The following is a 20,500-nucleotide window of genomic DNA, read 5'->3' on the forward strand; positions in this document are numbered from 1 at the left end:
TAATGAGCAACACGTTCAGCTCTGTGTTTGGTCTCCACCAACTCCTGAGGGACATACAGTATCTGGCTCTTTAGCTGCTAAATGCTCCAGCTGATCTCAATATGTGTTAGTCTGCTGTACAGCTGGTTTGTTATTTAAAAGCAGCTGCTTGCTTCAGCCAAACAACACTGACAGTGGAACAGCTTGAAAGCCAATTATGTCTGACTCATTCTGTTTAAGGCAAATGCACAAACACAATAAGAGTTGTGAATCCCAAATGTACAAAAAACAAAAATATGCAGTAAAAGAAGTTATCCTTTTTTGATTACAGCATACTACAAAGACAGTAAACACAGATCGATTTAACTTAATTGTTTTATAGGTGCTACATTTATATGCAATAGAAAAAAAGTTTTATTTTGTGAAGTGTGAATTTTTCTTCCAGTCAACAATTACAGTATAAGACTTTCAAAATCTAACGAATCATATCGAGTACAATTTTACAGTTTCACCGAAAAGAAAGGGAGACATTAAACATGGCAGCATAGTGTGATACAATAATAGCTTCAAATGATTGTTCAAACTGTATACACAAATCAATCCAAACAAATCTATACAAAACATTTTACAAAAATCATTCAGAAAATAATTACATTTTTTAAGGCATTGTAATGAAATAAGAATATATTTTAGTACCTTGCTAAAGGAATGCATAGTGTGGAGCTTCTACAAATAAACTTGTAAAGTTCTGAACAGACAGGAAGATATTTTGGCCATTACATTGCTGGTGGAGTGGATATCCTGACTTGTTTTTTCCCCTAAAAGTTACAAAGCACAAAACCAACAGTCTGTTGTACCTTTCCCTGGAAAATGCTTCCAGTGTAGTGAATACAGACTTAGTTGAGAAACAGCTAAACTAATCTAAATCTTCCCACTAAAATTAAATTTGTCCTGTCCAAGAAAAGCCATTTCAGATACGTACTTTTCTGTGGTATATACTTCAGAATTGCTCGACTTTGTACCGTGTGCTATTTAAGGCTGGATGGTGGAATAATCCCCAGTCCCAAACAATGCATAAACACAGAAATGAATTATTTCATACAGTATTCAATAATGTATTTTTTTCTTTTTTTTACGTAAACATTTCATTCAATGAGAATTTCATGTGCAGTGCTTAAACCATTAGATTTGGTTAGGTTAATTTATTTTTCAGAAAACCAGCAGAAGATTTACAGTGTTATATTGTTTTCAAACTGTTTGTGGCGATTGTGAATGTACTCAGTGTCAGCATTTTGTTCAGGTTTTACAGTAGTGCTTCCTAATACTTGTGCATGCTGAGGTACATAATGTGTGAGTTCAGTGACAGCTGTGTGCTCCAGAGAAAAACTAAAGTCTGGCAGGTCAAGTGTTTACACTAAAACATTTGTAAACTATATTTGAAAAAGCCAGACTTGGTACCATAAGTGCTTGACCCAGAATCTCAACACTGAAAGGATTTGACATACTAGGTTTGTATTGTAAAGTACCAAAAAAAAAACGCAACAGGTATTTTTCCTTCTTCTCATTGATCTCTTTACAATCCAACTACAGACTTTGTGCAGTAGTGCTTGTATGTACCTTGTGCAGTGTGTTTGCTAGTGTTTTTGCATTCATTGCAATGGAGTCCTTCCAACTGTACCAATGGAGAACATCTGTGTACATCGTAGGCTGAAGGAAATTCCCTTAAATGCAGAGGATGTTTTGTTTCTTTTCATTCACTCTGGTGTGGAAAATGAGTCCCCTACTAACCTCTCTACAACATGCCATTCATCTCCCTGGACCCTCATTGTCTGTAGTGTTTACTCCCTGTCTACAAAGCAGCTAATCTTGGCCTACCTACATTTTTTCCCCCTTATCAGTGCTACCCTAGCCCACCCCCTCCCCTCCCCTCCCCTAGGCCCTGAAGTGTCTGCTTTAACAGGAGCTGGTCTGGAGGTGGCTCTCAGTCAGAATGGAGGTGATGGTGGAGGTATCAAATAGGCTGTCGTCATCGTCTGAGCTGAGGGCAGATGAATCCAGAGTGGGACGCATTGCAGCTTGTGTTTTCCTCCTGTGACACAAAAACAGTAGCAATCTCGTAATGTGCACTATGCAGTTTATGGGAAGAGGGATTTGGTTACATTTTCAGAACCTGCAGTTAGTTTACAAAACACATTTTCTCTACATGTAATTCTTTGTATTGATTAATTCTATCATCATAAATCAAAACAAAATTAATTCTGGGCATCTGGAACCAAATGTAAGACTACAATATGTTTGTAAACAAATCTGTGGAGCCCTGCTGCTGTGAACAACAACAGTGAAACAGCAACTTTTCAGGTAGATTTCTAACTTCAGCTAGTGTTCCAGTGATCCAATTATTCCTGAGACGAAAGTTTGTTTATTCAGTTACGAGAATATACCTTAGAACATTTTCAACTTCTCTGACACACCCAAAGTTACATAGTGCACCTTTAACTGTTGAAACAAACACTTATTCACGAAGGCTAATAACTGCCCGGTTATCATGGTGCTCCCTCTGCTGGCAATAGTGGGGAACAAAATGCACTTTCTTGATACTAGTGGGAGTATGTCAGGAATTTGATTTCCCCCTGCGGTACGCGAGTAGTGTGCTGTATAAGTTTATTGAAATACCGTTTGTGTCGCGGGGTGATTGGTGAATTTGTTTTACAGACGTCACATTGTGAAATAGAGCACCTCAGGGGAGGATGTGTGAATCTCTACCAGGTGTGTTCACTGGTAATAGCCTCATTTACATGCAGGTGTATTTATTCTGTGACATAAGGAGGAGGTTACTCACACACTTTTTTTTGCGATGATCTGGCTGACAGGAAGTGTATTGTGCAATTGTTTGGAAAGCTTACTCACAGAGGGGAAATCAATTGGATGAGAAACAAATGTTATAGACAAAGAAAAAATCCAGTTCTTTACTTGAGGTCAGTTTCCAGTGCTGTGACCCTGCCCTGCAAGGCCTCTTTCAGCTCCATCTGCTCCTCCATGTCTCTCTGAGCCTTCCTCCTCATGCCGTCTATCCTCTCCAGCTCTGTCTCTCCTTCGTCCACCTGCCTCTTCAGAGCTTTCACTCTCAGAGCAAGCTGCAACACACACAATACCGTTAAACATATGTTAATATACGTTTAATGTTAACATATTTTGCTATTCAGTAGGAGGTGTATTTGTTTACCTGGTCTCTCTGTTCAGTGTGCGTATGTCTCTCCTCATCCATCGTCATGCTAAGTTCTTTTAGTTTTCTCTCCAGGCGACGTTGAGACGCCAACACAGAGTTCTTCTCCCTTTACAGAGCAGAGAATAAGGCATGTGAGCATGTTAATGAGTAACAACACTCTCCCCACCTTCACTACTGTCAAAATGCCCTCAAGCTTTTGACATTTGACACCTCATTGCTATCATTAAGGATGCTCAGTAGCCATGAGATGATCTCGGGTTTTACTGGACAGTCAGCTTAGTGTCTACATAACTGAATTAATGTGAATGAAAGTGATAGAGAAAAAAAAGCTCTGATGTGATTAGAAGGAACACGAAATAGATATAAGAAGTATGTTGCCTTTTAGCTTTGATGTACCCTTAGGATATTGAGTTGAACCTAACTGGGAATGCAATCGATATAAAATAAACTATTCTTTAGCCCGTGACAGACAGTAACCATTCAACACGTGTTATGCTTCAAAGACATATGAGATGTAAACATGTGATTTTAAATGTATCTATGTACTGGGCAGCAGGATGTTTTCTATGGGTTGCCTTGTACCTTTCCTCACTGCGTAGGCGTTCCTCCAGCTCCTGGATCTTGTTCTCCAGCTGGGAGAGTCCGGCTGTGGAGCGAGTCTGGCCCTCCATGTCGGCCACACGACCCCTCAACTCCTTCAGCTGTATGATGGACAGAGAGACACGGCCAGTCAACAACACTATCCAAAATACACTCCAGTGGTTTTGTACTTTTTCAGAAAACACAGATGTTGTGTGTACACTGACTGGTCACTTTATTATTAGGTACACCTTGCTAGCATCGGGCTGAACCACCTTTGGCCTTCAAAACTGCCTTAATTATTTTGTGTTGTGCATTCAGAGATGGTATTCTGCATACCGTGCTTGCAACGAGTGGTTATTTGAGCTACGGTTGACTTCCTATCATCTCGAACCAGTCCGCCCATTTCTCCTCTGACTTCTGACATAAACCAGGCATTTTTTAACCCACATGGTTGTGCGTTAAAATCGCAGTAGATCAGCAGTTTCTGAAATACTCGGGGTGTATTCACACTGGAAAGTCCACTTGTTCACTTGCTTTGGTCCAGACCAAATAGAATTTAGATTTTTTTGTTTGGTGTGGTCCACCTTCATATTGCCCCTTTTGCAAGTGAACAGCATTCGAAGCAAAATCACACGTGATCTGGGGTCATTCATTCATTGGACAGACATTCTGGGGTGGAGAGTAGCAGGAAGCACGGACGTGGTGAAAACTGTGAAATATATAATTGATATAATATGGGGTTAAAAATAATAAATAAATAGGCCTACATCTAGCCCATAATTAAAGAAGAAAAACATCAATTATTGTTGTTTCATATGGTTATAATATGTAGGCCTAGGCTTATGTCAATGCCACGTTATGTGGCTTGTATGTAAAAAATATTTTTTATTGTATTTTTGCTGCTGGACGCACGGCCCGCGAGAAGAATAGGCAAGAGCTGACACAGCTGATTGAACTGTGTTTCTGCTGGGTGTCAGTTCGGCGCAGCTCAGCTTCAAACTGACACAGGGATAGTATTGACAGTCCTGTTAACATGGGAAGCAAAATAAAAACACACACTTCCTGCAAAGCGCAGCGTGAACCTGTCCGCAGGATACGCTCCCCTCTCCCTCATCTAATCGCTGAACACATCAGCATTGTTACGCGTCCTCTCTATCAAATGTAATATATCCGCTTGTGCTCCCAATCAAACTAATCTTCCTAACAATAGCTACAAAAACACTTTCCCATAATGTTTTCCTTACGGCGATTTAGTAAAAAAGAAAAGATAGAGTTCGGCCAAATTCACACCACAAACGAACTGCAGCAGAGTGCCTTTGGAAGCGCACCGAGACTACCTCTTCAGCTGGGCCTCGGAGAGCTTGTTTGGTCCGCCCCCGAGTGCGATTGCTGTATTCACACCTGTCTGAAAGGCAGTGGTGAACTCAGTGGAAGTGCACCTGATTTTGTTTCAACCGAACTAAACACAGCAGGTGTGAGTACACCCTCAGACTGGCCCGTCTGACACCATCAACCATGCCACATTCAAAGTCACTTAAATCTCCTTTCTTCCCCATTCTGTTGCTTGGTTTGAACTTCAGTAAGTTGTCTTGACCATGTCTACATGCCTTAATGCATTGAGTTGCTGCCTTGTGATTGGCTGATTAGCGTAAATGTGTATATACAATCATATGAAAAAGTTTGGGAACCCCTCTCAGCCGGCATTATAATTGACTCTGCTTTCACAAAAAAAATATAAAAGTGGTATGTCTTTAATTTACCAGGAACAGCTAAGTACTGGGATGTTTTCCAAACAAAGATTTTTTGAAAAGCAGTATTTGGTTGTATGAAATAAAATAAAATGTGAAAAACTGGCTGTGCAAAAATATGGGTACCCTTGTGGTTTTGTTGATTTTAATGCCTGTAACAGCATGTAAAACTGATTAATTTAAACACAAAGTTGGTTGGATTATGTTGTTAAGCCTTGAACCTCATAGAAATGTCTGTTTAATCATGAGAAAATGTATTTTAGGTGCCTAAATGCAAGTTGCACTTCTCTTTGACTCTCTGCTGAAGTGAGACAGAATGGGATCATCAAAACTGCTCCCAAAAGATCTTAAAAACAAAGATTATTCATTATCATGGTTTAGGGGAAGGCTACAAGAAGCTTTCCCAAAGGTTTCAATTGTCAATTTCTACTGTAAGGAACGTTGTCAGGGAATGGAAGGACACAGGCACAGTTGCAGTTAAACCCAGGTCTAGCAGACCAAGAAAAGTACAAGAGCGGCATAGGTGGAGGATTGTGAGAATGGTTGCACACAACCCACAGATCACCTCCAAAGACCTGCAAGAACATCTGGCTGCAGATTGTGTATCTGTACATGGTTCAACAAATCAGTGCAATTTGCACCAAAACATCTGTATGGCCAGGTGATGAGAAGGAAGCCCTTTCTGCGCCCACGCCACAGATACAGTTGCATGGAGTATGCAAAAGCTCATTTAGACAAGCCAGATTCATATTGGAAGAAAATGCTTTGGACTGATGAGACAAAAATTAAGTTATTTGGTCTTTATAAAAAGCAGATGTTTTGGTGCAAATTGCGCTGAATTGTTGAACGATGTACAGATACACAATCTGCAGCCAGATGTTCTTGCAGGTCTTTGGAGGTGATCTGTGGGTTGTGTGCAACCATTCTCACAATCCTCCACCTATGCCGCTCCTGTTTTTTTCTTGGTCTGCCATGCCTGGGTTTAACTGCCACTGTGCCTGTGTCCTTCCATTTCCTGACAACGTTCCCTACAGTCGAAATTGACAATTGAAACCTTTGGGAAAGCTTCTTGTAGCCTTCCCCTAAACCATGACAATGAACAATCTTTGTTTTTCAGATCTTTTGGGAGCTGTTTTGATGATCCCATTCTGTCTCACTTTAGCAGAGAGTCTAAGAGAAGTGCAACTTGCATTTAGGCACCTACAATACATTTTCTCATGATTAAACAGACATTTCTATGAGGTTCAAGGCTTAACAACATAATCCAACCAACTTTGTGTTTAAATTAATCAGTTTTACATGCTGTTACAGGCATTACAATCAACAAAACCACAAGGGTACCCATATTTTTGCACAGCCAGTTTTTCACATTTTATTTTATTTCATACAACCAAATACTGCTTTTCAAAAAATCTTTGTTTGGAAAACATCCCAGTACTTAGCTGTTCCTGGTAAATTAAAGACATACCACTTTTATATTTTTTTTGTGAAAGCAGAGTCAATTATAATGCCGGCTGAGAGGGGTTCCCAAACTTTTTCATATGACTGTATGTGTAAGCAAGAAATGTGTACCTAATAAAGTGGCGGGTGAGTGTATGTGTGCGTGTACCTGTCTCTCCATGGCGTTCTTGTCCAGCTCCAGGTCCTGTTTGGAGGATCTCTCCTGCATGAGATCAGAGCGCAGCTGGTCCATCTGGTCTCGGCTCCGGGCCACTCGGTCGGTCATCATCTCCACACTGCTCTTCTCCTCCTCCAGCTCCAGCTCCACACGCTTCAGCTTGTCCTTAACCCAGACAGAAACAAATCAACCTTTATTGTGTGTACCAGAAAAAGCCCTGAGAAAAGTTTGATAGTGCACACTCTTGTTCTGTTCTACATTCTTATACAGTAAGTGTAAACACATTAAACAAGTATATATGTTACGCTACAAACTGTATCTGTTTAATTTAGAATTGAAAACGACATGCTGAAATGTGCCCATAATGTTTGCAAGGCAGAACTATTAACACTAGATAGCCCCTGTAGTCATTGTTTATTATACCGGATGCGAGCAGATGCTCATACTGTAGTTTACCTCCAGAATACGAATTTCCCGGGTTTTCTCATTGTAGCTGTTTTTGCTGGCCTCCACCTCCCCCTCAAGGTGACGCAGTCTGTTGACCAGAAGCTCTCTATCCAGCTGGTGGTTGTCTCTCTCCTCAGAAACAAGGAGAAGCTCTTTCTTCTGTCGTGAAGCCTAGGTAAGATTTATCATAATATTTGGAAACAGTATAACCAACCTGACTTTCAATCATAAAAATAATTGTGAAGATGTGGTTTGGAATTGTATAGAACACAAATATTAGAATTCAATCAGTCAAACAGCCACAATAAATATGATAATAAATATGCCAAAACTATTGAAAACATTCAGACCAGACTTCATTTTTTGTATAATAACTCAAAAACACACACCTCTTCCTCCAGTTTCCTTAAGCTTATTCGACTTCTCTCCAGTTCACTTGTGGCATCGTTTCCATGGCGTTGCGTCTCCTGCATTTCCTTGCGGGCTTTCTCTCTCTGCTCCTCCAGCTGAGCCTTGAGAGCCTGGGTCTCCTCTCTTGAGGACAGGGTCAGAGACTCAATCTGACGGGGACACAGAGGATGATTAGTTTGTGCTCCTATTATAGACACTATTGTTTATTTGCAAAAGAATAAAAATAAAGGAGCTCCCCGTCTTACCTCTTTGTTGAGTTTGTCCAGAGCTCTCTCTTGCTGTCTTCCAGTCTCTTCTAGTTGGTTGATGGTGTGTTTGAGTGTCTCTTTGTCTTTCTCCTTGTCCTCCTGACGCAGGCTGAGTTCACGGTGCTCCTGGCTCAGTCTGGAAGCTTTCCTCTTGGCCTCGTCCAGCTCAGACCTCAAGCCCCTCACCTCAGCGTGCAGGGCCAGCTCTAACTCTGAGCTCTCTGTGCTGCTGGTCTGCAGCTGAGCCTGAGGAAAAAACAAAACAAGAGGGATGTTCAGTTACGTTAAAAGGCACACTATGTAACTTTGAGTGTGTCAATGATTTTTTTATTTTGGATCCCTGGAACACTGTTTGAAGTTAGAAAAGCTTCCTGAAAAGTTACTGTTTCACTGTTGTTGTTTACAGCAGCAGGGCCCCACTGTTTACAAACATATTCTAGTCTTATGTTTGGTTCCAGGTTCCTCAAAATAATTTAGTTTGAGTTTATGATGAAAGAATTATTCAATACTAAGAATTACATGTAGAAGAAAAAATGTTTTGTAAATTAACTGCAGGCTCTGAAAAGGTAAACAAATCCCCCTCCTCTGAAACTGCATTGTGCACCTTTAAATGTGTCTACTGCTTTCAGGGTTTTTCTCACACACAGACAGTCTAGGATGTGACCTACCTCTAACCGTGAGAGTTTGTCTTTCAGCCGCGTGTTGGCGTCGGCCTGCTCCTGCTGTGCATCTTGGAGAGATTTGACTTCCATCTGAGCTCTACTGAGGCGTGTTTGACTAGATTCAAGGTCCAACTCAGACAATGAGAGTTTCTCTTTGAGCTGGCTAGCTTCACTACGCGCCTCATTCAGCTGCTGCTCCAGCTCTGAGATAATGGCTGGATCTGGGAGCTGTGGCGGCAGAAAAACAAGAGAATGACACTGACGAAATATATACGAAGCGCAATGAAAGATTAAGATTAAACGTCATACGAGGAACTTTCAAATGTTTCATTTTTCCTCTGTTGATCATAAATGACTTGTAACAGCAAACGAGACCATCAGCGAAAATAAATGTATTTTTATACATTTACTATTATGGGCGCTGGTGTGGTAAAAACAATAACGCTTTTGTCCAAAGTATCAACAAAAACTGAAAGTTCCTCATAGCTACTTTTAAGATGAAACATTTATAAGAAACTAGTATTTCAAACGATCCCAATCTCCATTGAAACTTCTGCATACATGTTCTCAAACGTTGTTGTGCTAGCCAAGTAATTAGTTCCATTTACATTATGATTGATTAGACCTCACACCGTAAGACTTAACTGACCCGTTTGTTTTTCTCCTGTGCCTTGACAAAGTCCTCTTTGGCCCTCTGTATCTGCTCCTTCAGCCGGTCGATCTCATACTTCAGCTCTGCCTCCTGGTTCTGGTGAGATTTCTTTATGGAGATGACCTCCATGACCTTCTTGTCGTACTCCGTCCTCTGCTTCTCCAGGTCAGACTTGGCCTTCTTCAGATCAGCATTGCATCGCTCAAGTTCCTGGAACAGAAATATGGTGGACGGTTAAATTGCTTAATTTTTTTGGTAAAGGGATTAGTGATTATGTGGGGCTGAGTGAGTGTTTACTGCACCTGGCTGAGATTCTGTGTGTGGCTATGGTCCGGTTTCTGTTGTTTCATTGTGCTCACTTTATCCTGGAGCTCCTTTAGTTCATCCTCAAACTCCTCTTTTTCCAAACGGGTTTGTAGGAGACTAAAAAATGCAGATCAAATACAGTCAATCAAAACAAATTTTACAATAGATGAGTATCGCCTGATTAACTGATCTGCGGCAGTTGGATTATATAGGCGATTGTGAAATCTTATTGAGCTTCATTTACTTTAGAAGTAGGTCAACGAGCAAATGAGTTATTATTTAGTCTTCAAACAACAAGAAATAAATCAGCTTTTACCGTTACCACATAACAATCAGGCATATAAACAGGCAAGACATCTAGATCACTAAGCACACAAGACGTTTAAGATCATCCACACCACTCCTCTGTAACTTTACAGTTTCTGTTTACGTACAGTGTTCCACTGAATTTAAATATAGATATTTAAACTCTGTTAAATACAGTCACAAACAGTCATGACTTTAGGCTGTTAAGTGTGGATGGCCTTGGAACTACGGTTAGACAGTTGTTAGCACAGCTAGCCACATCTACAGGTCTAAACGTCTAAAACACAAATGCTATTTCAATTAGTGACTCTCACGGTATTTCAGGGCTGCTGGGTGCCTCTCTAATAGAGAGGGGGAGAAAAAAATGACCAGGTAGAATGAAAGAGAAGAGATGGACACCAATTAGTAGTACAGCAGATGCAAAGGGAAACCATGAAAAGATGGTGACATAAAACCACGTCCAAGAAGGCACTCTAATTCCAATCATCTAGGTAGGTAATAATGAATGAACTTTGTGAACAATATGATGCAATAGTCTAGACTCACTCTTGTTTGGTGGTTCGAAGTTCATCTCTAGTGGAGTGAAACTGCTCCATCCAGTGGCTGCTCTCGTCTCTACAGTCTTCCAACTGCTGCTGTAGTGAGCGGACTGTCGTATTGACGCGCAACCGCTCTGCCTCGATCCCAGCGTGAGACTTTAAAAAAGGAGACAGAAGAATTGAGAGCATGTTTGATTATAACCCTGGCGATTTATACACATGAATAAATGTGACTGGAGAGAGTCCACTGATGAGATTTAGAAGTTTTAAATATTGTGGTTGAAACTATTTGGAAAAAATGCTGCTAGATGGTTCACCATGGCTGAGCATGCTTAATGTGCCTGCAGATTCCTTTCTGCAGACACTCCTTTTTTTTTTGTCCTTCGACTTTCATTAGTGGGTTCCAGCTTTTCACTAGAGCACTCAGGAAGGTAGGTTCACATGAAATCATTCTTTTTATAGGTCTACGCACAAAACAGGTTCCGGTAGATGTGATTGGAGTGCTACAGAAATAACTCAAGACGGTCTGGTGGTGTGGACTAAACTTGAAAATTCAAGCCACATTACATTTAATCAGATTCCGTTGCAAAGTGCAGAATGGTTTTTAAATTTAAATTTTCATAGTGGCACTTTTTCATTATGAATAAGCTAATATAACAGCCACAAGGGACATGAACCAACTTCTATTTTTATTACGATTCTGAAATGAATGCATGTATTTAACTACATAAACCATGAAACTATACCTGTAGGACTCAGATTTGATCTTGTAATAAGAAATATTGCACATGGTATATCTCCTGACTGAAATGTTAGAATGCTTATTAGTACAATGAGAAACATTATTTTTTATCTTGTATTACTCATGTATGCCTAAGGTTAGATTCATCGAATGGTTATTCTAAAGAGCACTCAGGCAGGTTACTTGTAACTATGTAACTTTGGGTCTGTCAGATAAGTGAACATAAGCAAATGTTAAACAAATCCCACTTCCCTGAAACTGCATAGTGCACCTTTAATTGCAAGTGACACTATCTGGGGGCTGCTGTGTTTTGTGTTCACACCTCAGACACGTGCTCCATGCTGCTGCGGAGCTTCTCCATGTCAACACTGTACTGCTCTCGGAGCACCTCCACCTCTTTGTCGTGTGTCGCCACCTCTTCCTTCAGAGCTCCTTTGAGAGCCGTCAGCTCCCTCTCTCTCTGTCTCAGCGTCTCCTCCAGCTTCTGTTTCAGCTGGCAGACCTCCATCAGCTGAGTCTGACAAGTGATCAGGTCCTGTGTGCAGATACAGCGGGGAATATACAGACAGTGTTAACTTCATACTGTTGGATCTCGCTCACTTCTACAGTATTGCTGGATTGTACAAACAAACCCTAGACAACTTTTCTCAACAGGAATTTAAGTTAATCCTGCTATTAACAGCAACAGCTTTTTAAAAATTATGAACCTATAATCGCTTGGTAGCCGTAGTGGTAACTGTACACGCAATTGAATTGAAGGGTTGCCGGTTCGATTCCAGCCGAGTGACTTTTGATGCATATTGTTCCCCCTCCCTCTCTCTCCCCTCTCAACATTGCCTATCCACTTTTCTAGCTTTACATATATCAATTAAATGCTAAATTCCCCCAAAATGTGTGTGTGTGTGTGTGTGTGAGTGTGTGTGTGTGTATATATATAAAAGTGTAAATATAATTTACAAGATAAACAGCTGTCTTGAGAAGCAATACAGCCTAGATTTGATTCTCAGCCTCTCAGTCCAACAGTAGGGTTAAATGGTTTCTCCCTGTGTTTCTGTGTGGGTGTATGAATAGGTTTCTGTGTTACCGTCTTGTTGCCGTCCTCTCTTCTCAGTTCATCCTGAAACACAGCCAGCTGGTCCTCCATTTCTCTGACCTGTGCCTCGGCATTCTCCCTATCCATACGCAGCTGAGTCAGCCTGTGAGAAACAAGGACACACACACACACACACACACACACACTTCTGAATGACTTCAATTCAAATGACTGGGTAACACTCGCTTGAATAAGTTACAGTTCTGCTTGTGTAATGAAATTGTGAAGAGAGTGTGCTTGAAAACAAAGAGGCCCCATAACGCCCCTCTCAATCCTGTCCTGACCATTAAGACTCACAGACAATGGTAACATGCCCCATTTACTCCTCTCTGTCCGTCTGTGGTGTGTGTGTGTGTGTGTGTGTGTGTGTGTGTGTGTGTGTGTGTGTGTGTGTGTGTGTGTGTGTGTGTGTGTGTGTGTGTGTGTTGCTGTGTCCTCACTCTGATTGTGTGTCATTTAGTTCTTTCTTCTTCCGGTCCAGCATCTCGCGGAGCTGCAGATTTTCATCCAGACAGGACTCCAGCTCCGCTTTCAGAGCGGGATCAGAATTGCTTACAGAGTTCTAACACACAAGCAGACATGATGAATAAATGAGAGCATTGAATCAGGTAGCTCTTGGCATATGCAACAATAGGCTGTTTAGGAAATGTTAAAGTGGGCTTGCACTGGACCACCGATCAAAATGCATTACGGATTAAGTTCTTAGGGGCTATTAGAGATTAAGACCTCCCCACCTTCCTTGAATCAACATATCAGTGATTCTTGAGAAGCGGGACAAAAGGCCGTCTTCCAATATTAACTGCTGTTATTTTTTAAAGTAAAAATATTTAAAATTGTAGATGTTATCAAGGATTAAGAATAGAATGTCTGGAGCACAATTATCCCCTTAAACTTAATTGTATCAATATTATGTCAAATATATGACACTTGTTGTCTGCTCATGACGTCCAAAACAGTGTGTCCACAGAGAAGGGATCAATCATTCATATGCAATAAAACCTATTAAAAATGTACTTTAATGATTAAAAAGAGCTTTTTTCATCAAAAGCAACACTAAATAATCTCTCATATCAATAAAAACTGTTTTTCTAAAACACATTCATGTTTTATAAGGTTGGTTAAAAAACTCAAGAGGGAAGTTTCCTACTCTAGACAAACCTACACTTTTCTTCAGATGGAAGTTGGTGCTCTCATCCCATTAAGACTTGGATGAGTGGCACTGGATGGACAGCATGTAATCAGAGCTGATTTAACATGGCAGGTACTCTCTGAATATTAACATCCTCTGCCAAGTGAATTAAGGAAGGCATGTTGTGTCATCCAGGGTAACAAAACTACAGTAATGATTTGTGTATTGTGAATTGTGTATTATCCACTAAATAGAAGTACAGAAAAACAGCCCTGCTAAAAACCTCTGGATCTCTCTTGATCTTGAAGCCCTCACATTGTTATTTCTGCTTTGCTCACCCTTCTTTCCGCCTGCAGGGCAGTTTGTAGATCAGACATCTTTTTTTCAAGATCCCTCTTTTCTCTCATCCAATCATCCTGGTGTTTTTCTTTGGGCTGTTTAAGAAAGGGGAATATTTGATATTTGGACATACTTGTAAGCAGGTTGCTTAGACTATTTCTTTACCTGACATTCTGAACCAGTGCAGGGCGACCTCTGACAGAAATGAAGATTCTTTTTCAAAAATGACAAACCTGTAGATCCTGAATCTTCTGAAAGATGACCTTGACTTTGTGCTTGATGACAACATCACTCTCGTTGGTCCTGATGGAAAGTAGAATGGCCAAATAAATATATAACAAATGGATGTAATAATGTATTTACTATTGCATTATCACAACTAAATAAGACCTCTAGATGTGCTAAGAAGACAGAATAAAATGTAAATTCATACCCTTGTCTCAGGATGTTGTATATAGTCTGCATGACCTGCTCCTCTTCACTGCTCATCTCTGCACTCTGACCCTGGTCCAGCAAAAGGTCAGGAGTCACCTTGAGACATAGATCAGAAAACTACTCTGGCACTGTTGCATCATGCTACATGGTGTTTGTTTCTAAAGAAAAGCTGCCATACAACACTTTTTACTCACTTGGGCCTCAGTCAGATTTGCCTGCGGCGTCTCCACTGCGGTATATCTCCCTGGTGAAGTCCTCTGATTAGTGGAGTGTCCGGGATATCTGGTGACAGGGCCTTGGCTGTGTCCCAGGCTGCTGCTGTTAGCTGAAGACTGAGGAGGTGAGGAGGAGTATGGGTTGGTGACGAGAGGAGATGTGGCTGCGGGATCGTGTTGTGCAGGAGCGAATCCCCTCTGTTGGCCTCCATCAAATCTGTTTATTAGTCTGTTAACCGGTCTCTGCCTTGGATTAGCGCGTTGATGCTCACTTGTGTATTGTGGAGGGTCAGCAACGGACTGAGCGCTCCTCACTGGCCCGCTGAGCCCTGCTGCTTTATACGAGCCGTCCCACGTATTCCTTTCCACGTCGCCCTCTCTGCCTCGGATCTGCTCTTTCTCCCCCCGTACACCGAGCCCTCCATCCAGGTTGCCATAGCTACCAGACTTCCCATCCCCTGGTGGCCTGGACAGCTGAAAATCCCCGTTATTGCCCACACCGTCATCATCTCCTTCCCTGTCCAGTAGCGAGCCGTGGGACTGGGCCCGGCGTAGTGCACCGCCTCCCTGCCCTCCTTCTACATCTAGTCCTTGTGTTCCCGCCGGATCTACTTTCTCTCTCCTCCGCGGAAGGCTACCGTAACCAGAGGGGTAATTGGTCCGCAGCTGGACGCCATACGAGTCGCCCTTCTCTCCGTCTTTCAGCACCACATAGGGCTGGCCGGCGATGCCCTGCACTCGCACCGCCACGCCGTACTTTGAGCTGGTCTGAGGTTTGGCCTTGCTGGGCTGGGACACAGGCTGTCCCCCGCCACTGTCACAGAGGTCATTGATGAAGCGGATCTGGACGCCGTAGTCCACCGGCGTCTTCCGGCCTGAAGATTGTGTGCTCATGCTGCCAACACAGCAGAGAGCAAGTGGAAGAAGGAGATTGAAACAAAGATGGAGTTAGATCACACATAAAGAAGAGATATTTTGAGAAGAGTTTAAACTATGATACTATAAAACTATGTATTTAAACTGTTGGCTCTCCGAACCAAATTCATATTTTTTGTAATCATTTTTACCTGAGCCAGAGCTGCCCCTTTGAAGGCTGTTTGTCAAGCTCTGACAAAGTACAATTTTGAAGTATAATTTATCAGCTTAAAATAAACATTGTTATCAGAATTGATTTTAAACTCTCAAATATTGATATCAGTATCAGACAAATAAATCTGGTATCGGTCAGGCTATACTCACAATAGCAGGGAACACAGAGAAAACAAAACAAAAACAAAGGGACTACTAGTCTACTACAATACAATACCATACAATACAATACAATCAAAAGCCTGGTTAATATAGCTCTTCCCTCAAATAAGGAAATCAAACAAAGAATACCTAGGCACTCAGCCTTTAAATGTCCAACCTTTGCTTTGAACAAACACATGGACACAGATTTATACGCAGTAACACTTTGCTTCTGGCTCTCAACTGTTGGTGTGGACTTTGACCGCAGTGCACTGCATTAGTCATTAACCTGAAAGCACACACCCACACATCATTTCCCCTTGGAAGGACCAACTAAGCCTTTTCCAACTTTTGGAAGTTTCTCAGCCGAATACTAAACCCATTTCCCTCTAAACTAATTTGACTGCTTGAATACAGACAGGTACCACAGCAGCTGATTAGGGTATTTTCATCGTATTTGTTCTCCTCCTTATCCTCCCTTTGTACACCGAAAGCCCTTGATGAGTAATTCCAAAAGTATGGCTATTCCAGTTGAACCGATCACACCTTTGTCGAGGTTTAGTTATAAGTCATTGACAGATGTATTCGTCACAGGCAAAAAAGCACTGAAGTGAACCTTCCTGGTCTAGATGTCATTCCCAGGTCATTACCACTGTCTGCATGGTTCGTTAAACTCACTTAAACCTATTACCACTCCCTGCTCCTGGGCCTCAGCTCCTTGTACTTCCTCTGCACAGCTTTCCAAGGTGAGGGACAGAGAGTAGCAGCCAGGGGAGACTGAAAGGGAGGGTGACGTGAGAGCGAGAAAGAGAGAAAAAAAAATCACACTCAGCTTTGCTTCTCTTATCAGTGCCTACTAGTGTGATAAAAATCCAAAGTCAAGCTTTTCCTTTGCACAACCGCCCTCCCCCACATACACACACGACCAAAGAGTAAAGTAACCACCAAATAGAAAACTTTGTTTTGCTCCGACACATCCACCCATACATTATTGAACGCCTACACACACACACATTTTTACATTTCCACACAGATTTTGGAAGATCTTCTATCACGCAGCCCAGACCAAGTCATGCCGAATCGTTCTGAAAAAGGTGGAGTAACCGATTCTGGAGAATGCTTGTTGTGAAAGAAAATCACTTTTGTCAAAATAAGTGATTATATCCTCATGTTGCTAGCTACGGTGGGACCCCTAATCTTTAATGTTCCTACTACAGTGAAAGTGAATTGGTGAAGGAAAATATATGAATGACCTTCAGGGATATCTGTGTGCTTGTGGTGTGTAAGCATGGTCCGCACATAGACCTGTGCTCATCAGACTTGCAGTTTTTTTTCTCCCTCCCTCTGGGAACCACAGAGGAAGCAGCACCATGTCACAACACATTTGTGCAGTGGAGCATGAAGTCTGTAGCCCACTGTCTTCACACAGCAAGGTCAAGCAAACATGTCATTCACTGATCAACATGCCACAGAAAACAATGTCCATTGATTCCATGTGAAATGCCGATCTGAACCAGGGGCAAACTGCAGAGTCTCAGTGAGCCCAACTGACTTTGACAAAGGTAAATATAAGGGAGTAACAACAGCTCTGTCTGGTCTCTTCATCTGCATCTCTTCATCAGTTTATTTGTTTTATAATGCCCCTGAAAAATAACTCCAAGAGGGACAACCAGGGTAAGGGGTGGGGGAAACCCATCCTATTGTCCAACTGATGTGGGGCGGAAAATGAGGGCAGCAATTCTGAGAATGCACAAAACCCTCCCGTGCTTTTTCCATTTCCTGGCTCACGCTGTCAATCTGCAACAAGTTTGTTTCAATACTTTCATTTTTTGTTTCAACCCAAAGCTACTTTCTTTCCACACCGTTCTAAAAATAAAGTATCCTTGTCCATGCTGAAAGAAGGAACAACCATGCTCTTCTGTAATCCCTTTGGTGATACACTCACCGCCCTAAAGTCAAAGTGTGTCAGCCAAACCCAATGTTACTGCTTTCTTTATTAGAAACACTGTGTGTGGGGCTCTGTATCCTTTAGAGCTGAAACTAAGATTTTTCGTTGTGTTCGTTCGGACAGTTAATTAATCAACCCCACGCTTGTATAATTAATAGGATGTGACAGGCCAGATTTGTCAGGCTTGCTTGTCCAGCTCAAAGTGTATAGTGCTTTTGGATGCTGCTGCTGCCGGTCACAGTGCCCTGCAGTTATGCTGACTGGCCTCTCCGCCTCTGGCCTCAAATTTAATTCTCGCACAGTAAATCGAATTGGAGCCGCCTCCCAGTTAAGATGGGAGATGGAATGGAAAATGTCATTAGGAGGAGATTAGAGCGTGGTGTGGAGAGAAATGAAACAACAGCAATTTGTGGAGTCATGAAAGTGGCTCTGCTGCTGCTGACTCACTGCGTCAGCGTTATTCATGTGATCAGATGATCTGTGGCCCCGGCCTATAACACTGATACAGCTGGAGAGAAGGCGGCAGGGACTTAAGGTTATTTCAGTCAACATCCCATACATTGTGAATTGCATTGCATTTTCAAAACTGTGTTTTTTGGTATGTAGAATATATCAACACTTTGAACATGGCTAATGTCTGAATATTTGAACTGTAATAAACCCTGTTGGGGTTATTTCAATTAACTGATGCATGGTTAAGTCTGTAAAATATCTGAACGTTCTAGTGAACATTGTTTGTTACAACTTCCGACGCGGAGGATGACTGAGTGAGATGTCGAAAGCGCCAGTAAAAGTTAGTTGGTGTGCCTATACTGTGGTTAAGGTTATTATGTCAAACTACTGTGTTCTAGATTAATGATAAACCTTTGCGCTCATATATCAAATGATATAATGAAAAAGAAACAACTCCACAAATTTCAGAATAATTACCTTCTTGCCTGATAAATTACATCGAAACCTTATTTGATTACCAAAAGCAACGTCAATAATTTTTTGACTTGTCAATTAATCGACTAACTGTTAGCAATAGTATAGATTGTCTCCTGTAAAGCCAACATGGACATGCTGTGAAACAGTAGATAAGAAGAAAGCACTACACTATTGTAAAACAACCTAAAAGCGACCGTAAGTATTTTTCGGACGTAACCTGGAAAATAGAAACTTGAAGGTTTAGGTAACAGCACTGGACAAAACCGTAGCTCATGCCCTTTGTGTCCTTTAAAGACGGGGCAGCCACTCAGTCCTTGGGGTATTCTCTCCATCTCCATTACATTCTTCACATAATAAAACCAGGCCCTCTCCTCTCTCCACAGCGCTCCATCGCTATCCTAAACATGCCACTACTCTGCTTTCACACTCAAACAAACAGCCATTATTCCTACTTTTTGATTCCAAAGAGCTTCATTGGCATAACAAAGAGAGACCTCAGTGTTACCAAATAGTAAACAAATGACACTGCATTAGGAGCACATAAATACACCCCTCCCTTAACCCACATTCCAGACACTTGTTCCTCTCAGTCAGTCCCACACTCGCACAGCCCAAGTGTGTGTGTGTATGTGTGTGTGTGTGTGACATTGATTAATGTAATTTTATCTGCACACTTGAGTATTTTAACCTTTAACATTTCACAATTTCTACCAGTTTATACATGTGTTTAGACTTTTGCCATGTTTATAACTGTCAGCATGATCAACAGCTTAGCAAGTCCAGTGCTATAATCATTGGACTCCATGACACAATTCCCACACGTCAAACCTATAATATGCATTTCTTTTTTGCTTGCATCATCGGTTTCACCTGTCTCAGGCATCTCTGTGTTATACACCTGCTACTTTTTATTTCCAAGAGAGTTTGTTGTTTACATTTCAGGCCATAGGTCAGGCCAGGGCGTTCAATGATTTGAAATGTGGCTACATGAAGCCCTGGAGTCTTGTTTGTTTCAAAGTGCCGACCTTTCTCCAGAGAAGAATCCCCAAAGCACAGCAAATCACAACTGTTGTTATGGAGTGAAACAGCTTTTAAAATGATGACTTCCTTCGGCACTAAACTACCTTTATAAGTTTCATATTTTGTTTACAGACCCGTACACTCACTCTGAGAGTGTTTATACAATACACTATTCTCACTACAACATTAACGAGCAAATTCAGACGTTATTATCCTGAAGTGACGTTAGCTGGGAGCACTGGTGCCTGTCTATAACATTAGCTACCCAGCTAAAGTAGCTAACAGCAAAACCCTGAGTGGCACTAATGCACTATAATGTAAGAAATTATTGCGCAACCAACTTTAAGGAAGAAAAGCGCGTCACATAGTATCAGAAACCCTCCCACGGAGAGCATAACTGTCTGACAGGTTGTATCTGTCTGGTTTAGCTGTCTGGGCTGCTGTGAAGACTGAAACTGACCGTAAAGTTACCTCTTTCTCTGAAGTTATCCCTCTGCTTCTCCTCTCTTGACGCTTCTCTCCCCGTGTGTCGAAGATAGTTCAAAACAAGTCCACAGACGTTCATCAAATCACACACGAAAATGGATGGAAAAACAACTCCTACGCAAGCCAGCACCGTAACAAGTTCATTATTCGGCGACAGCAACCTGTTACCTTTGTCGGGGATGTAACCGTCCTGCCCAGCCGCTCCGTTT

At 41.7% G+C, this 20,500-nt stretch overlaps 1 protein-coding gene across 3 annotated transcripts; it reads right to left on the reverse strand.

Moving 5' to 3' along the window:
• Window positions 1-1,894: 1,894 nt before the first annotated feature.
• cgna (cingulin a) lies at window positions 1,895-20,464 on the reverse strand. Of its 3 annotated transcripts, none has more exons than XM_080039123.1 (20): window positions 20,277-20,464; window positions 14,657-15,572; window positions 14,461-14,531; window positions 14,261-14,330; window positions 14,027-14,122; window positions 13,000-13,121; window positions 12,551-12,662; window positions 11,789-12,001; window positions 10,732-10,880; window positions 9,876-9,996; window positions 9,571-9,783; window positions 8,928-9,149; window positions 8,257-8,505; window positions 7,990-8,160; window positions 7,610-7,771; window positions 7,145-7,318; window positions 3,788-3,906; window positions 3,203-3,311; window positions 2,950-3,113; window positions 1,895-2,068 (listed from the first exon to the last, which is right to left on the reverse strand). In XM_080039123.1, exons 2-20 carry the CDS (start codon window positions 15,569-15,571, stop codon window positions 1,933-1,935), a joined length of 3,588 nt encoding a protein of 1,195 aa, XP_079895249.1. In that variant the 5' UTR covers window position 15,572; window positions 20,277-20,464; the 3' UTR covers window positions 1,895-1,932. The 3 variants fall into 3 exon arrangements, with proteins under 3 accessions (XP_079895249.1, XP_079895248.1, XP_079895250.1); XM_080039122.1 differs by having other exon boundaries at window positions 14,461-14,558; XM_080039124.1 differs by lacking the exon at window positions 14,027-14,122 and having other exon boundaries at window positions 14,461-14,558.
• Window positions 20,465-20,500: the final 36 nt, after the last annotated feature.

The sequence above is a fragment of the Ammodytes marinus genome, assembly GCF_949987685.1.
Source record: "Ammodytes marinus genome assembly, chromosome: 13".
NCBI classification, from domain to species: Eukaryota; Metazoa; Chordata; class Actinopteri; order Uranoscopiformes; family Ammodytidae; genus Ammodytes; species Ammodytes marinus.